General features: G+C 36.9%; 1 protein-coding gene across 1 annotated transcript; it reads right to left on the bottom strand.

Annotated features, from left to right (window-relative positions):
* Positions 1-2623: 2623 nt before the first annotated feature.
* Positions 2624-11602, bottom strand: LOC135745038 (monocarboxylate transporter 2). The gene is made up of 5 exons (XM_065263432.1): positions 11474-11602; positions 5983-6204; positions 4852-4995; positions 3912-4718; positions 2624-3741 (listed from the first exon to the last, which is right to left on the bottom strand). Exons 2-5 carry the CDS (start codon positions 6194-6196, stop codon positions 3476-3478), a joined length of 1431 nt encoding a protein of 476 aa, XP_065119504.1. The 5' UTR covers positions 6197-6204; positions 11474-11602; the 3' UTR covers positions 2624-3475.
* Positions 11603-16727: the final 5125 nt, after the last annotated feature.

Below are 16727 nucleotides of genomic sequence, written 5' to 3'. Positions count from 1 at the left end.
AATGTTGACATAGTCATATGTGCGTTGTTAACTCTCCGGATTTTGTTATGTTTCGTAGCTCTGCTCCACTCGTTTATTTCTCCACAGAAACTGTTTGTCGCATGAACTGCAGACTGCGAGCAGATTGGATTTCATTTGGCGCTACGCAGATCGTTTGGTGATGTCAAAGTACCGCGAGAGCGATTAGAAAGCAGACTTCTCTGTGTGATTTCTCGAATCGCTCTCGCGGTACTCTGATGTCATTCTTTTTGCTGTTGTTGAACCACTAGAAAACACCCGTCTGCTTTACAATCACTTTTGCGGCGTGATAATTTGATTTCATATGATGATCGGATCGCGCAGTGCCGCATGAAGTCAAATGCACCAAATACCAAATAGCCGACTGCATATGAGGTTAAACCCGCCAAAGTAGCAAGTGGAGCATGCGAATGGTGAGTGATTCAGATGTCAATTTCTGAATGAAAGTGTCAAAGGTTTGTCACACACTGTTAAGTATCCTCACGCTTTTTTAAATGGGTATACGGAAATCCTTGACCATTACTAGTGGATATACTGCGTATACCGGCGTATCACGTAAGATTACAAACAAACAAGAAAAAAACTGAGTTACAAGACCATAGCCTACTCTAGTAATATTTTTCATACTGAGCGCTTCATTTTCGCGTTGCTCTTTCTCATTATCTGTAAAGCTCATTCATGACTCGCATTTCGCGTATTCGCTATTGTACTAGCATCTATGGGTTTCAAAAGCAGTAAACTCAGCGCGTCATATTCAGCACCAAGATGACTGACATATATATATATTAACGAATTAAATGCAGCACCAAACAATTCTGCACCAACCAATAGGCTGTAAAATAAAAAATGAAAACGACTGAACAAATCAAACGAACGCAAGCAAGCACGGAGGCCCCTATTGGCCGAGGCCCCTGGGCTCAAGCCCACTCAAGCCCAATGGTAAGTCCGGCCATGTATAGGTGTTACCAACTGAAGTAATTTTTTAAAGGGGACAGAGAATGAAAAACCATTTTTACCTTGTCTTTGTTGAATAATGGTAGTCTACCCACATTCACAAACATACAAAAAGTGCTAAACATGCTAAACTTCTCAGTCTCATAGAAATTCCTCTTTTAGAAATGTCAGCCAGAAAACAACCCAATATGAAAAACTGATGCTTATGACATCACAGGCATCTCACTGCCCCTCCACTTTAAAATAATTGGTTACATTTTTTGAGTGGCAGCAAAGTCAGCCAATCAGTAATGAGATTGCAAGTTAAGCCAGTAGGGGGAGCCAAATAGGTGCAAAACCACTTGTTTAAAATCCTCCACCCTAACAGAGCTATCTGAGAGAGGTTTTTAGGAAGCTTCTAAGGCATTACAGACCCAAACAAAAAAATGTTTGTCTACATGTCACATCACAGAACAAGGATAAATATTCCGTTCAATCATTCTATGTCACCTTTAAGTTGATTCAACTTTAACTTTTTATGGTGTTTGACTCAATAAAAGCAGTGTGTCTTTGTGTTTGAACAGAGCAACACATTTTAAAGAATAATGAAAATGTTCAACATTGTTTCTTTAAGTCTATGTTAAAATCTTTATGTAAAGAGAAATGTTGAGTTTATTCAGGGACAACAGAAGAGTTTCTCTCAATTATCCAGTAATTTGAACCGATCCGGCACACTTCCTGTCCTGCAGACTGACCCATAATGAGCCATTATGACCCAACAACTTCATGATCTGATGATCGTCTGCACATCTATATCAGCAGCTCTGAAAACTACACAAAGACATTACTGATGTTAACATTAAAACATCCGACATCCAGCACATCAAGAACTTTACAAATCAACTCAACTTAAATACAAAACAATAAAGAGATCTGATGTATAAGAATTAAACGCACGATCAAACTGAATATGACAAACATTTGTGTTTATTGTGTCTCTAAGGGGTAGAGATCTGTGTATGAGATGTTAATATACACAGACATAAGGTTAAACTCTCTCTCTTTCTCTCTCTTACTGTAGTTATTATGATTTTATGATTTCAGGAATGGATTTGGCATAGTTTAATAAACATGATGAAGCTCTTATGTTTGTAAGGCACATTCAGTGACCTTTAATAACAGAAAAGAGTTTTTCTTGACTATTTATCACTTCTACACTTCACAATAAGATCAAATTGTCATTAAGACGGTAAAACAGGACTTCAGCATGTAAGTTCATCACGTAATTTTAGATGAACATTCATCATAGAGGATTTTGAAGTATTTCTCATCTTCAGACCACAATCAAGTTAAATTGTAAATCCATTATAAATAAATCTACTTACAATACATAATGTCTATAATATAACATTTGGAAAAAAATATTGGTCAATTTAAATGCATAGTTTGTTAATACACTTTAACAAACGTAACAATTACAAAAAAAAAGAAAAAATGAAACAGAAAGATAAAATGTAACATTGAAACATATCTGAGTGTCGTTTCGGATTGAATTTGGTGTATTTGATCTGTTTGATATATGAAAAGTTTGTTACTTTGTAATAGCTGGAAACACACACAACATTATGTTATATCACAGCAAATACCTGACACATATTAATATTATACATGCTTGATATCATCAGTGCAGCATATTTATTCAAGATAATACACAAAAGCTTTGGTGCTCATGAAAATAAAACAGCTAAAGATTTGGTTTTATATACTCTTAAACAATCTGCTTAACAAATGCTTAACAAAACATACTAGTAAAAAAGTAATACTTATGCATTGCATGATTTATACATCATTAAGAGGGTTAAACCTATCGTTGATTTATTAGTACATCTACATTAGTACATATGTTTTATTTAGACTGTTAGAGTATTAGATCATTTATATTTAAGGCAATATTATATCAGTCAAAAAGAGTGTTTATAATCTTATTCCTTTAAAAATATAATGAACTAAATCAATGTATGTTTACAGTAAATTATCAGCATTTCTACAGCTGGTGTATTACTTTGTTAAAATACCCTGTAGGTAAAAAACAACCCCTAAAAACATGAATATTTCCCCTGAGGAGAGTCAATTTGCAATGATATTGCTTGATGTGTGTAGTGTTTAATAATAACCAGCATTTATCTTCAGAAGTGATTAGATCAGGAATAGATTTATATAAGGCCCTAAAACATCAGGAATGATTTACATTCAATCAGATCAGATCATCTGATTCAGTATAACAGCAGCAGCAGGGCTGAAGAAATAATGTGTGTGTGAATAAAACACAAACAAACACACACACTGCTTTTAAACACTGACATGTACTCATATAAATATGACGTATGATCAAAAGCACGAGAATGTGTTGTATTGACACATGCTAATCTAATAAGATTATAATCTGTAGAAACACCGGCGCGTCATGTCTTTCTTACACAATGAATGTATTTTGGCAGTGTCTCCTCAATAAAACATTGAGAGTTTAAATGTTTGTTTCCCGCTGCATAACACCGTCTTCTTCCTCATAGAGCTGCTGTGAAGCTTCAGCGTCTGCGTCCGTCTGCGCACGCGTCTGCTCTTGATTCTCGTTCTCAGTCCGGTTGTGCGTCTCGTTCTGTTTGCGTTCGCGCTCCAGCAGGCGGTAGTTGATGAAGTTGCCGATGAAGAGCCAGATGCTGGCCAATATAACCACAGATCCACAACACAAATACATGTACTTGTAGTTTTTTGTGATGTCCACTAACTTCCCTGTGGATAAAAGACAATTCAGTGATTAATGAATGAGCTGCAGTAGTTTGCTGTATATCATCAGGTTTATTTATGATAACGATATTGTGTTTGTATTGTTCATTCGGACCTCTACCTCTTTCTTTACATTCAGAGACATACAGATTGTCAATAGGATTCAAGACTGGTACCTGCCAGAGGTGGACCGATGAGAACCGGACAACACTCCACAATAGTGGTGAGACCCACGGCGCTGGAGAACCTCTCAGCTCCCACCAGATCCATCAGTGTCTCGAACAGAACCGCGCTGACCATCCCAAACGCCAAACCGAAGAACACGGAGTACACCACCAGCCCGGTGTAGCTCTCGGCCAGAGGACACAGGACGTGACACACGCCGTTATACAGCACGGCAAAACTGAAGAAGTACTGGATCTTAGGACGGATCCAGCGCGAGTTTGCCACCAGACCCATCGTCGGCCGGGCGAACATGTCCACGAAGGCCAGGATAGACAGCAGAAATGCTGCTCGATACTCGTCCACACCGCTGTCTTTGGCGTAGGAGGAGAGGAAAACGATGGGTGCGAAAAAGCCGACAAACATGATGACGTTCCCCGACAGGTAAATGAGAAAGCCGCGGTGCTTAAAGAGCGACAGGTCCAGATATTTGTTGACGGTCTGCCAGGCTGTGGCCGTCTCAGTCTTTGATGTCACCTCAGCCGAGGGTTTCTCCTCAATCTTTTTGGCCTGGTTTGGAGGGGCTTGCAGGGGTCTCATGAGAGATCCAGCTACACAACAGTTCAGCAGAAGTCCTCCAAGAATGAGAAAACTGCCTCTCCATCCGTACTCATTGATGAGGTACTGGTTGAGCGGTGCGAGGGTGCTGAGAAACACAGGGCTTCCCGCCATGGCGAAACCGTTGGCAATGGGACGTTTCTTATAGAAGTATCTTCCGATCATTGTTAACGCGGGCTGCAGGTTAAACGCGAGGCCGAACCCTTTGAAATGAAAGGCGAGTGGTTAACATTTATTTGTTAAAGAAGCTTCAGTGTAAATAAATGGTTTGATTTTTAGCATAAGCATTGTGTGTTATACGGTCTGACTCTTTCATTAGTGTTGTATGACACTCACCTCCAATCACTCCTATACAGATGTACAGTTGTATGACATTATTACAGAAGGAGGCACCGATCATACCGATGGCACACAGTAAACCACCTATCATCATGATAGGACGACAGCCGTATGTGTTCACCAGAATACTGCTTATGGGACCTACAAACACACAAAGATTCAATGCATTAAAACATTCAGCTTTACATAAACATAAACTTTACATACATGAGACAACAGGTGCCTTCATAGGATATTGGGGGGCGCTGTAACCGATTTGAAAGGGGGGCGTTCAGGTGTTCTTGGGGGGTGTTTGCAAGCTTATACAAAAAATCAAGGCAAGACTATATTAAACTTTAAAAACTTTCTGCAAACATGCGCAGCAATCGCAGGGAACCGGAGAATACGTCCCAGCCCACTTTTTTTAAACACTGCCACCATTCTCGTCTATTTGTTACTTACATTTCATTTAGCCAATCAGAAGTGAGTTTATGAAACAAAATGTTTTTGTGCACACGCGTGAAGCATCATAATCTGTCTTGTCAGTGTATCTCGATTTGCCTATTCATTGTAATTTTTATGATTTGTAAGTTTTGATTTCCATATTTGACCTCACTAGTGTTATTATGGCGCATTATTAAAACTTTGTTTGGGTACAGGGCGATGATGAGTGGCTCTGTGTTTACGTGAGATGATTTAGATGTCGTGGGGAATGTGAGGTTTATTTGATAGAAATAAATAATAAATATAGTTTTGATGTGAATGTTGCAAGCCAGTGACTTTACTGTATGTACATCAGCTCTCCCATAAAACACAACTTCACAGTCTACAGATACACAATCACTCTTAAAGGTTTGGTCACATCAAGATTCAGCTGTTAGTTAAGGAAGGTTGTGTGTTTTGTGTAAAGGAAACTCAATAGCTGTATGTTAATATTAAACTCATGTCCATTTAATGAAGGCCAGCTGATAGTTCTGTGTTGTGTTTTTAGTATGACATCTTTAATGTTAATTGGAGAGGTCAATCTAATCTGTCCCGTAATGAATTAAATGAAAGCACTTTTAAACATGTGCACCTGTTCACTGCCCTGTTACTCTGAATATTACATAACACAAAAAAAAAAAAATTAATGAAGTGTTGAGTTTGTACCTCCAGCGTACATGACGGCTAACATGATGGATGAGATCCAGGCCACCTGACTGTAGGAGGCATCAAAGATTCGCTGAATGTCTTTAAAAAACACAGTGGTGGCTTTTGGAAAAGCGTAGGAGAATCCAATCGAGATGAAGGCCCCGCCCACCACAGCCCAACCCCACCCTCCATCCGGTGGGGTCACGGCTGGCGATGCGATGGGTGGAGTCATATCAAACCCTAAATATCAGACAGAAAGACAGAAAACATCTTAGTATACATGACATTTGTGTCTCCTCATGACTGTTTAACCTGTACTGTGAAACAACATTAGTGATAATAAATGATAATCACTGCTTTTTTGGCCTCTGTTGTTGGACTGACAGAAAATATACTGTATAAACACAGCAAACATACACACATTCACTATAAATTCACCAGAAATAACATTTCAACATTTCAGTGTAAATAATAGTGCATACAGTACTTTGAATGTGCTGAAATCCTTCAGAAATCTTCCAAACGTTCTCTTTTTGTTCTTCACAGTTTTCTATACTTCAAACTCATTGATTCAGTTCATTTAGTCTTGACTGACACGCCTCCTTTAGGCACCGCCCCCCTGCTGCTGCAGTTCAGGAAAATATGGGCGGAGCTACAAGTGTAACTCAATCATGTCAGTGCTTACAAACTAAACAAATCACTACTGATTCTTATCATAAGATAATTCAGTTCTGAAGCCGAAAGATTCATGTAGCATCTGTCCGAAGCCAGAATTGTCAATGTAATCAGATTTAATGTTGCTATATAATATCATAACTACATTTCCCTCTCCAAAGTTAAACAGAGCACCCCTGGCTCCAGGCTGTATAGGGATGAGATGGGTATTAACATCTCAAACAAACTGGTTTTGCGACTAGCTCTAAAGAAATTCTAATGGGGGAGAAGCCATAGGCTTTACTGTCAAATGCCACATGACCCCAACAATACATTCCAACACAGCCTAAGAGGCTGTTTACACCAGGTATTAAGATGTGTTTTCGTCAATCGGATCACAAGTGCACGAAAGAGACACATTCACGTTTACACCTGATTTTTTAATCCATCTTTTTTGTCAACTTTCAACTGTGAGGGGATGGTCTGGCAAAGGGCGAGTCCTTTGCTGTCATTTAAACACGAGCGGGAGAAATGATGGGTTTAAATGGACGTGAACTAATATTATGTCAGAGTCCCCTGCTTGTGTTCTAATGCTGCACAGTGTTTTGTATATTTTAGAGCTTTCTCTGATATTTCAGGGCAATTAATAGAATAAGCTTACACATCTTTCACTGACCTTTTCATGGAATTGCTGTGACAGGTTTACACAAACTTATAACCAACTTTGGTGGACGTATTAGTTAATAAAGTCAGGCCACCGTACTACCATTAAACTTGTTGTTTTGCAATTGTATAGTGATCATATATAATTATTTCTCAGTCTCTTTATTAGAATACAACCAGAAAATACAGGAAATGTGTATGTAGTATTAAAAACAGTATAAACGTATAAGCTAAAGTGTCAAGTATTTATGGTAAACTTCCCTTCCACTTGAGCAATAGCAGGCAGCTGCAGGATCTCTTAAACCTAAATGAAATTAAATCCTAATTTTTAATTCTAATCGAATGACTTTAGGACTTCAGTCTCCTTAAAAAAGCTCAAGATGTGTTTCGTGCCAAGAGAGGTGACACTAAATACTGACTGATGCCTAAAGAAGACATTTAGTTCTAAAAATTCTTTTGTTTTTAATTTTGTGTACATATTTCCTGTATTTTCTGTTTGTATCTTAAAAAAGAGTGAAAAATAAATATGGATGGACATTAAAATTTTGCTAAAACAACAAAGCTGGTGATGGAGGCCTTTTGACTTTTACACAGTACTGTATATAGTTAATGACAATTAATTGTATGTATTTGTCTTTGAGCTACTATTTGTTCTCTGACATTGGGATGGTGGAGAAAAATCTTAAATTAATAATTTTAATTATTAATGAATAAATGATGATTTGTTCCAAAATCCCTAAAATCGCTACACCCACACAAACAGACACACAATCATATAAACAAACAGACATACAATCATATACACAAGCACACCACAAACAATATCTTCTTGTATGTTTTAAATCCACATATCCTCCTCTCAGAGTTACTGTAACTGTAACCAGCACATGCTGACATTATATTTTACATGCATGAATAATATCCTTCTACTGTATATTAGGGATGTGCATGAATGGTCGAATATTCAATCTGCAATAATAATTAGAAAAGAAAAAAATGCTATTCAAATATTTGTTTTAATGCACCACCGCAGAGTTAAGGCTCATTAAATGCTTTTTCACTTCACCTGTACTGTCTTTTACAGACTTTAATGTAAAATGTACATGAAAATGAATTTGTTTATGCCAAGTCCTCAAACTTAAAACTTAAGCTTGGGGTTATGGTATAATATTTTGTATAATATATTTATTTATTTCTGTAGGATCGAACAGTGAATTGAATTTTTAATGCCATTTTTGGGTTTTAATTTCTCTGCTAAATATGCTAAATATAAGCTTAGCTTGTTGTGTATATTTCCTAATTATAAGCCTTCTGTGAAATTGTGACAAAATAAAACATCCATAAAACTTCAAAAATGTGTCTTAATTAACGTCATTTAAATACTCCAGTATTCATTTGCTGTACTGTCACTTTAAACAGGACTGAGTTCTGCGGCCACATGAAACCAAAAAAGTTCATTGGCAGCATGAACACAAGGGCTTTGGTGCACACAGGGATTAAAAAGTTATCCATGTCTACACTTAAATATACCGCCAGACCTTCTTTGTTTTCCACCTAATTTTATACCACAATATCAAATACCAACAGATTAAAAAAGTCAAAGCCTGACTTGTTCCGGTAGAAATCTTATAATGACTCGTGGTTAAATTTTTCATCAAGACATTGGTTCAAAACAAACATCAAAATCAACATAACATGGGTCACTGAGCACAAAATGAAGGTTCTGCCACAGCCATCCCAGTCTGGAGAAATAATCTAAGATCACTTCAACCTTATCAGACATTATAATACATGACTCTGAGCAAATGGAGGTAGCAAAAGGGATTAAATGGGGGGGGGCAATAATTGTGTCCATTAGAGAAAAACATTTATTTCATAATGTAATTTCCCCCTTATTTTCAAATTGTTTTACTTCAATGAAACAATTATTTTATTAAAGCTTGAAATTATGCTGCCATTTGGTCTCTCTTAAATAAAGTTTAAATAAAAAAACAAGAAATCTTGTAGATTAATTTGATCTTTGCTCATATTTACCAATATTTTTGGCCACCACTGTATGTGTCATTGTTCATGACTCCAGCAGACTGAACCAAATTCAGTGTCTGATAAAGAGATCAGATCTTTTCAATAACTCTATTTCAGTACTGATGATTGACGGACATGAGATGTGTCAGATACTTTTCTCACTTCAAACCCTGAAGACTTCAAACATTCCTCACTCACTCGCAGCAGATTACTGAAATTAACCAATCACATGTCCCGTTTAAACCAACCTGCTCCAACTCAACCAATCAGAAGCTGAAACATGAAAGTCAGGTGATGGTGTTACCTGAAACAGTTCAAACACACACATACACGCACGCACGCACGCACACACACACACACACACACACACACACACGCACACACACAGTCCTAAGGCAGCAGGGCAGAGCATCCTTATTGCATAGAAACATAAATCAGATTAAAGGTTAGTTAGTGAAGTGTATTTCTGTGTATACGTGTGACATTTAATGAGTCTTGTGTTGATGTGACTTGACAGTGTCTTTATTTTTTTCTTTACTGCTGCACTTCAAGGCCACCGAATTTAAAATGTGTCTGTCTCTTTAAGGCTGAGGGCTGTGTCTCATTAATATTTAATGCGATGGTGTTTGCTGTCTTAACAGCATGAATCATGACTCTCAGCAGCTCCCATCACAAAAAGAGAGACAGAATAAATGACAGTATCCATACAACAAGAGTTTGACAGTAGTGGTATTACAAAGTCCAGCAATAATTAGACTAAAGCTCACACTTTATTTCATCTTTTATCCATCAGTTAAGTTAGTTGCAAAGTGTTTTAGTGCTTCTTTTGGTCAGATATGATCAACACTTCTCTACACCACAACCACAAATATGAGTTCGTGTCAGATGAAAACTAACTCAGTCTTTAAAGAATAAAGCAGGACTGAACATCTGATCTGTTTTTTGAGGATACTATGGAGGTTTGTGTGTTTTAAAGCCAAAAGCACTAAAGTACAACAACATCATCTAGAGTTTCCCACAGAGAAAGGAACAAAAGACACCATTGGTTCCTGTAATCAAAGAGTCAGACCCTGATTTTCACTCTTAAAAATAAAACTGCTTCAAATGTTCTTCACAGCAATGCCATAGATGAGATGAACTCCATTCAGTGAAAAGTTTAAGAAGAACCATTTCTTTTAAAACTTTTTATCATATTTTTTGATACAGAAAGGTTCCTCAGATGTTTAAGTTTTTCATGGAACCATACAACAAGAAATGGTTCTTCTGGCAGCGTGAAACACCTTCATTTTTAAGAGTATACTGATGACAATCAGTCATGAGATATACATCAGCGGAAACAAGAGTGAAGTGTGTGCGTGTGTGCGATTTATCTCACACTATAGACAAACAGAAAGCTTTATTTCTAGACACAACACATTGACGTGTGTTCAGGAACAACAGGTGCACTGTCTCACATATATGCATAAAATCACCATTTTATTCAGTCTTTAAAATATTCACACAATTTCCGGTTTCTAGTCAAAATGACATCTTTAATAAGCTAGTAAATAACGTCTTACATCAATGACACCTGTATGACTCTGACATAACTGTGCTTATTTTATTTAGGTTTTATCTGCTAATCTTTGTCTCTGAATACTGAACAAAACAACAGCCGTGTGACAGATAACAGTAAATACACAATCAGATATATTTTATTTTATTATTATTTTTATTCATGTATTCCCTTTCTGCGCTTCATGATAAATACACCTGTCAGTCACCTCTAGTAATAATATAAATCCACCAGCTGAAGTGACCCACATCAGACAAACCCGCTTAGAGCATCAAAGCCTGGATAAATATAGAAACAGCACTGCTCTCTATCTGAACAACACTTTTAGTAAGCACTTGACAGTGTGCAGGATAGAGATGCTCCACATGGACTCGTACAGGCCTGTGGATGCTGCGCCTCAATATTCATCTGATATAAAGCATCCATCTAAACTATGACGTGTTTAAATATTTACAGCTCAGATGAAATCAAATAACACGTCTGTGATGCACACGTCACATTTCACTGTCACGCATCATTCTGAAAACGGGACCGTCCCACAACACTCGAATCAATCATATCTCTTGTAAAATAATAATAATAATAAGAGTTCGTCTATGAAATAATGTTTACCTTCAGATAAAGTGTCGTTCTCAAAGCTGTCTGTACCTCTATCTGTCTGTCTCTCTGACCTTCAGTCTTTGCTGCAGAAAGACGCTCCGCACGCGCCCATCGGTCCACATACGGCTGCGGTGACGTCACCCAACCCGCTGCCTACTATGGCGGAGGCTTGGCTCGTGAATATTAATGACGCAACGTAAATTATGAGGAGCGTTCATATTGGGTGAACCCAGAGCCATAGAGATTGAAATTGCATATTAATGATTTCGGGAGCGCACGAGCCCAATTTTTTATCATTACAGCTACACAAACTAAACGCGCTTGGCGTTGACTGAGAGTGTTTTATATGAATGACATATCAGTCCATTCACTGACTGTCTGATCCACACAGAAATAGTCAAATCTCTGCCTTTATTCAACTTTCAGCACTCATGGTTCACATGTTGTTGTTTTTATTACTCCTCTTGAGGAAAAGATGTGTTTACAAAGAATTAACCAGTGGACCGTCATTATCGGAACTAAGAAGTGAAGATAAATCAGGTTTTGTTTGAGGCACTAATCAAGTAAACGTAACGTAATCCCATCTATGTTGTTGTATTTTTTACATTATCCTCTAGGTGGCACCATTGAACTTATTTATCCAATGCACTTGATGTCCCTTGAAGGTTTGTTTGTCAGTATTGGGTTTGTGTATAAATAAAAGCGAATGACGTCAGTATTGCATCAAAAAAAAGTTTTTTACTTACATTATATGAACATTGTTACTTTGACTTCATGGCCAGCAGGTCCCTGAGTCTCAGAAATGTGTTTTTGTATTAGTGTTTGTGTGTGGGGATTCTTTGACCTTATGGGGACATTTTGGTCCCCATGAAGACTCAAGCTTTAAAATAATGAAGTTTTTTGAACATCTAAAATAGCAGAAAGTTTTTATGAGGGTTAAGTTTGGGAAAAGAGAAGAAAATACAGCTTATACAGTATAAACCATTGGGGCTATGGAATGTCCCTATAAACACACACAGACACCTCTTCACTTCACCTACCTCTGAGACATTGTGGGTGGGATACAAGTGATTCAACAGCTGTGTGTGTAAAAAACACCTTTACTTCAGTTATATCACACTCATTATTAACCTTCTGACATCTGTAAACTCCCTCTGAAGCTGCAGGGCTTTCAGTTTTTATACCCCCTACCGTTGTGAGTCCTCCTGAGATGCCTGCAGAAGATTTATCCAGAAAACCTCAACACAAACTTTCTACTATTGTGTTTGTGTTTTTTAATTTGTGTCTTCATCAGGACGTTTGGACAGGTAAACAGTGTCAAGGTCATGTTTTACCCAAAATTCAAATAAAAAATTATAGAAATAATAATTACTTGATGTTTCCTGTTGTGACATGGTTTGCATATCAAGTAGCCATATTTATTATTATTCTATTACTGCACTGGAATGGAAAAAAACTAATTGTTGTACTGTGATTTCAGATTATCCTTAAATAAATAAATCATATATTTAAGTCAGTCCGAAGCCAAACTTTACTATTGATCTTCTGAACTGTAGGGATCTGATGGTGTTAAATTTCTCTTTAATGTGTTTACGGATGTTAAACCCTCCTGCTGGTTAACACCACATACACTTTCAACAGATGTCTTTGTTTTTTTGAGCTTCACTGCAGGATTTCACAGGAGGTTTAATAAGAAATATATGGAGGACCAAAGGTACACACCGCACACACTGCAGAACTTTTGCATAATATATTACTTTATTAACAATCCAAAATTGGTAAACTGAAAACTATTTTTTAAATACATGAATTAAGTTAAACCTCACATTTGTATGCCTTTCACATAAATGACAACTAATGATGCACTTCACCACACAACACTGCACTCGAGTGGTTACTCAAGAGCTCACACTGCAAAACTCCCCCCGCAATAACAATCGTGTAACCCACAATTAATTCTAAGTGCTCAGGGAAGCACCCTGTCAAACCGCTCTGACATTAACAAGACAAATGGACTCAAAAGAGCTTTCTAATTGATTAAATTTGTTCCTTAGTAAATTTAACATTTACAAATGTAAATTCTCTAATTCTAAAGCTGTCTTCTCTGTCTTTCTGACAGAATTGAAAAATTATTTGGATATAATTTTTGTTTCTAGAAATAAGAAAGCTTTAAGGACAATTAGAATTTTCTTTCATTTGATCTCTTTATCTGATCCTGTTCAAGCGATAGCCCTTTCTTTTTTAAATTTATGTTATTTCTTGTGTTTATTGTATGTGTTTATGACTATAGTGTATGTCTACTTTCTGTGTGTATGTTCTGCATGTTCTCTGCAATAAAGAGAGAAAGAAACAAAGAAAGAAAAATATAAACAAAGACAAATGGACTCTTCCAGTAGGGATTACGTGCTCACAGCCCTGCGAATTTCAGAGCACATCACTCCTAAACTGGAATCAGGTATAGTTCCGTACTCAACATTGACAAAATATCCACTCTTCAGTTGGGAGTTAGCTGATCCATGCGGATTTCATAACCCCAAAAAGGGGCACAGTACCAAATGTCTTTGCTCCACATGTTATCGGATAATGTCTGTGGGTGTCTGAGCTCTCATCCACATGAATGTGACCAGCGCTCCTAAATGCCCCCCATTATATCTTACTGCATGCAAAAAGCAATCTTGCAAACTATCTTTATGCCTCAGATTGCCGAGGCACATCAAGAAACCCTCCGCAAAGTGCGTACTGACTCTGGACGTGACTAAGATGGCAGCATTACCCGAAGCTAGTTATTTCCGTTAATAAAGTTTTAAATATGGATATTTCTACAACAAAATCACACAGATTACCTTCAGAAGACAATTGTTTATCCCTCTGGAGCCGGTTGGATTACTTTGGCCCCCATATCCTTGCATTTTATAAACTTAAAGATCTAGGACATTTTCTAAAATAACTGAAAATGTGTTTATCTGAAAAATAATGGACATATGCATCCCGAAACATGAGTTTAATATAATTTTTTGCCAAACTACCCCTTTAAGGCATGACATGGGCTGCTTTTAAACATCTCTGATGTGTCTATCTAACTTTAGGTTGTGCCTGATTAAAGTTCCTCCTTTAAATTCAATACAGTACATTACTTTGGATAAATTCATTAGATTATTGATGCATTTATTCCTACAATAATAGAGATCAAGCACTGTTGTTTTGTTTAAATGCATTGTTGTGTAACTGTGTTTGAGTTTGTAAAACTATTTCTATACATGCTAGTTTGGAAAATTCTGCTAGTTTGTACTACAATCTGAAATGCTTGTCAAATGTGACAGCCGTTCTTTGCTTTGGGTTTTGTGGTCTTAGAATGATCGCCAATACAGCAGTCGTGTTAACTGTGTCTGTGTTGCTTACAAAACCATCTTACTGAGGAAAAAGAGAAAAGTGTTGTGAAATAAACGTGATAAGACTCATTCACACTACGTCTCACATGAGCTGATCTTCTTTAAATTTTCTCTGAAGAGGAGAACTTATAATGGCCAGACTGGTTTAAAAAAAACACTGTCTGTGATTTTATTGTTAATGTTTTTTCACACTTACACAAGGTCCTAATGATCTTACTGCCCGCGGTCTTATAGACACAATCTTTATCACAATGAAAAGCTTAAATATTTATCAGTCATATTTTTTAAACAATATTATTCACACATTTATATTAGTCTTAAAGAGTGTGTGCGTGTGCATGTGTGTGTGCGTACATGTGTGTATGTGAGAGAGACTCATGGTATATTGTTTGATGAAGAACCGCTCCAGTAAACAATATAATCACATTTCAAACACACTCAATAGTTTAAGCCCCCAGTCAAAAGTCATATCTAATTACACACTTGCACTAATTAGTTTGTGTCCTTGTTAGTGCAAGATTGATTAACTGATGTGATCTGACAGCAAATCTGTGACACTGAACATCACAAAACAAAATCAAACCAAATACTGTACACAGAGTACAATGAAAATCTTTCTGAATGCATCTCTATAGACCATAAACAAGGCAGAATACAACAGACATCACCATAATGTACACAAAATACAGAAATTAAACTTGCAAGAATTACAACAATAGTAATTAATGAATAAAGTGTCTATTTGCAGTGACATTATACTTAGCATTATATGAGTGACTATAATGTCATTATTAGGCTAATATATCTGGGTGGTTTCCCGGACAGGGCTTTTTTTTCAAGTCCCAGACTAAAATGCATGTTTGAGCTACTTTAATTTCAAAACACCTTGTACTTACATATTTTAACATATATCAGTGCCATTGTTTTGTCTCAAGATGCACACCAGTATAGTTTATTGTACTTCTTAAATGTCCTAAAATAACTAAGGCCTAGTCCTGGATTAATCTAAACCCTGTCCGGGAAACTGCCCCTTAGTCTTATTGTACTGGAGTAAAAATGAAAAGTGACATGTGGTCGTTCATGATGTGTTTTGTCTTTGTAAGGCAGTGTGTAATGTTAATGTCCTGTATTGTTGGTGTGCCGATGATTTACTGAACCTCAATACAACTTTTCACGTCCATACCGGGATACAACAAAAAAACTGATTCCTACACTCTAACAATGACCCAAAGTTGGGTTGTTGTTATGCAACCACTGGGTATAATAATCCAAGAGTTGGGTTAAAACAACCCAGCATTGGGTCAATTTTAACCCAGCAGTGTGTCAAAAATAACCCAGGCATTTTTAGAGTGTAAATAAAACCAAGGAATCATTTTCACCAAGACCAAAATTAAAAACACAAATTACATAATCACTGGAATTTTTGAAGAAAAATATTAGGAAAACCATCTGAAACAAAGTTAAGACTTTGTGAATGAGAAAACGCAACTTCTGAGAAAAAACATTGTCCTTTGAGAACCTCAACTATAAAGGGGACATTTCACAAGACTTTTGTAAGATTTCAAATAAATCTTTGGTGTCCCCATAAAGGGTATGTAAAGTTTTAGCTCAAAATACCCCACATATAATTAATTATAGCATGTTAAAATTGCCACTTTGTAGGTGTGAGCAAAAATGTGCCATTTTTGAGTGTGTCTTTAAATGCAAATGAGCTGATGTCTGCACTAAATGTCAGTGTCGGGGTTGGATTAGAGCAGATTAAGGGGCGGTATTATCCTCTTCTGACATCACAAGGGGAGCCAAATGTCAATTACCAGAATGGTTAACCAAAACAAAGATATTGGGTTACTTCTTTTTTTACATTTTCTGGGTTGATA

The sequence above is a fragment of the Paramisgurnus dabryanus genome, chromosome 1, assembly GCF_030506205.2.
Source record: "Paramisgurnus dabryanus chromosome 1, PD_genome_1.1, whole genome shotgun sequence".
Lineage (NCBI taxonomy): Eukaryota > Metazoa > Chordata > Actinopteri > Cypriniformes > Cobitidae > Paramisgurnus > Paramisgurnus dabryanus.
Note: the sequence above shows the minus strand (reverse complement) of the source record. Positions and strands in the feature narration are given on the sequence as shown.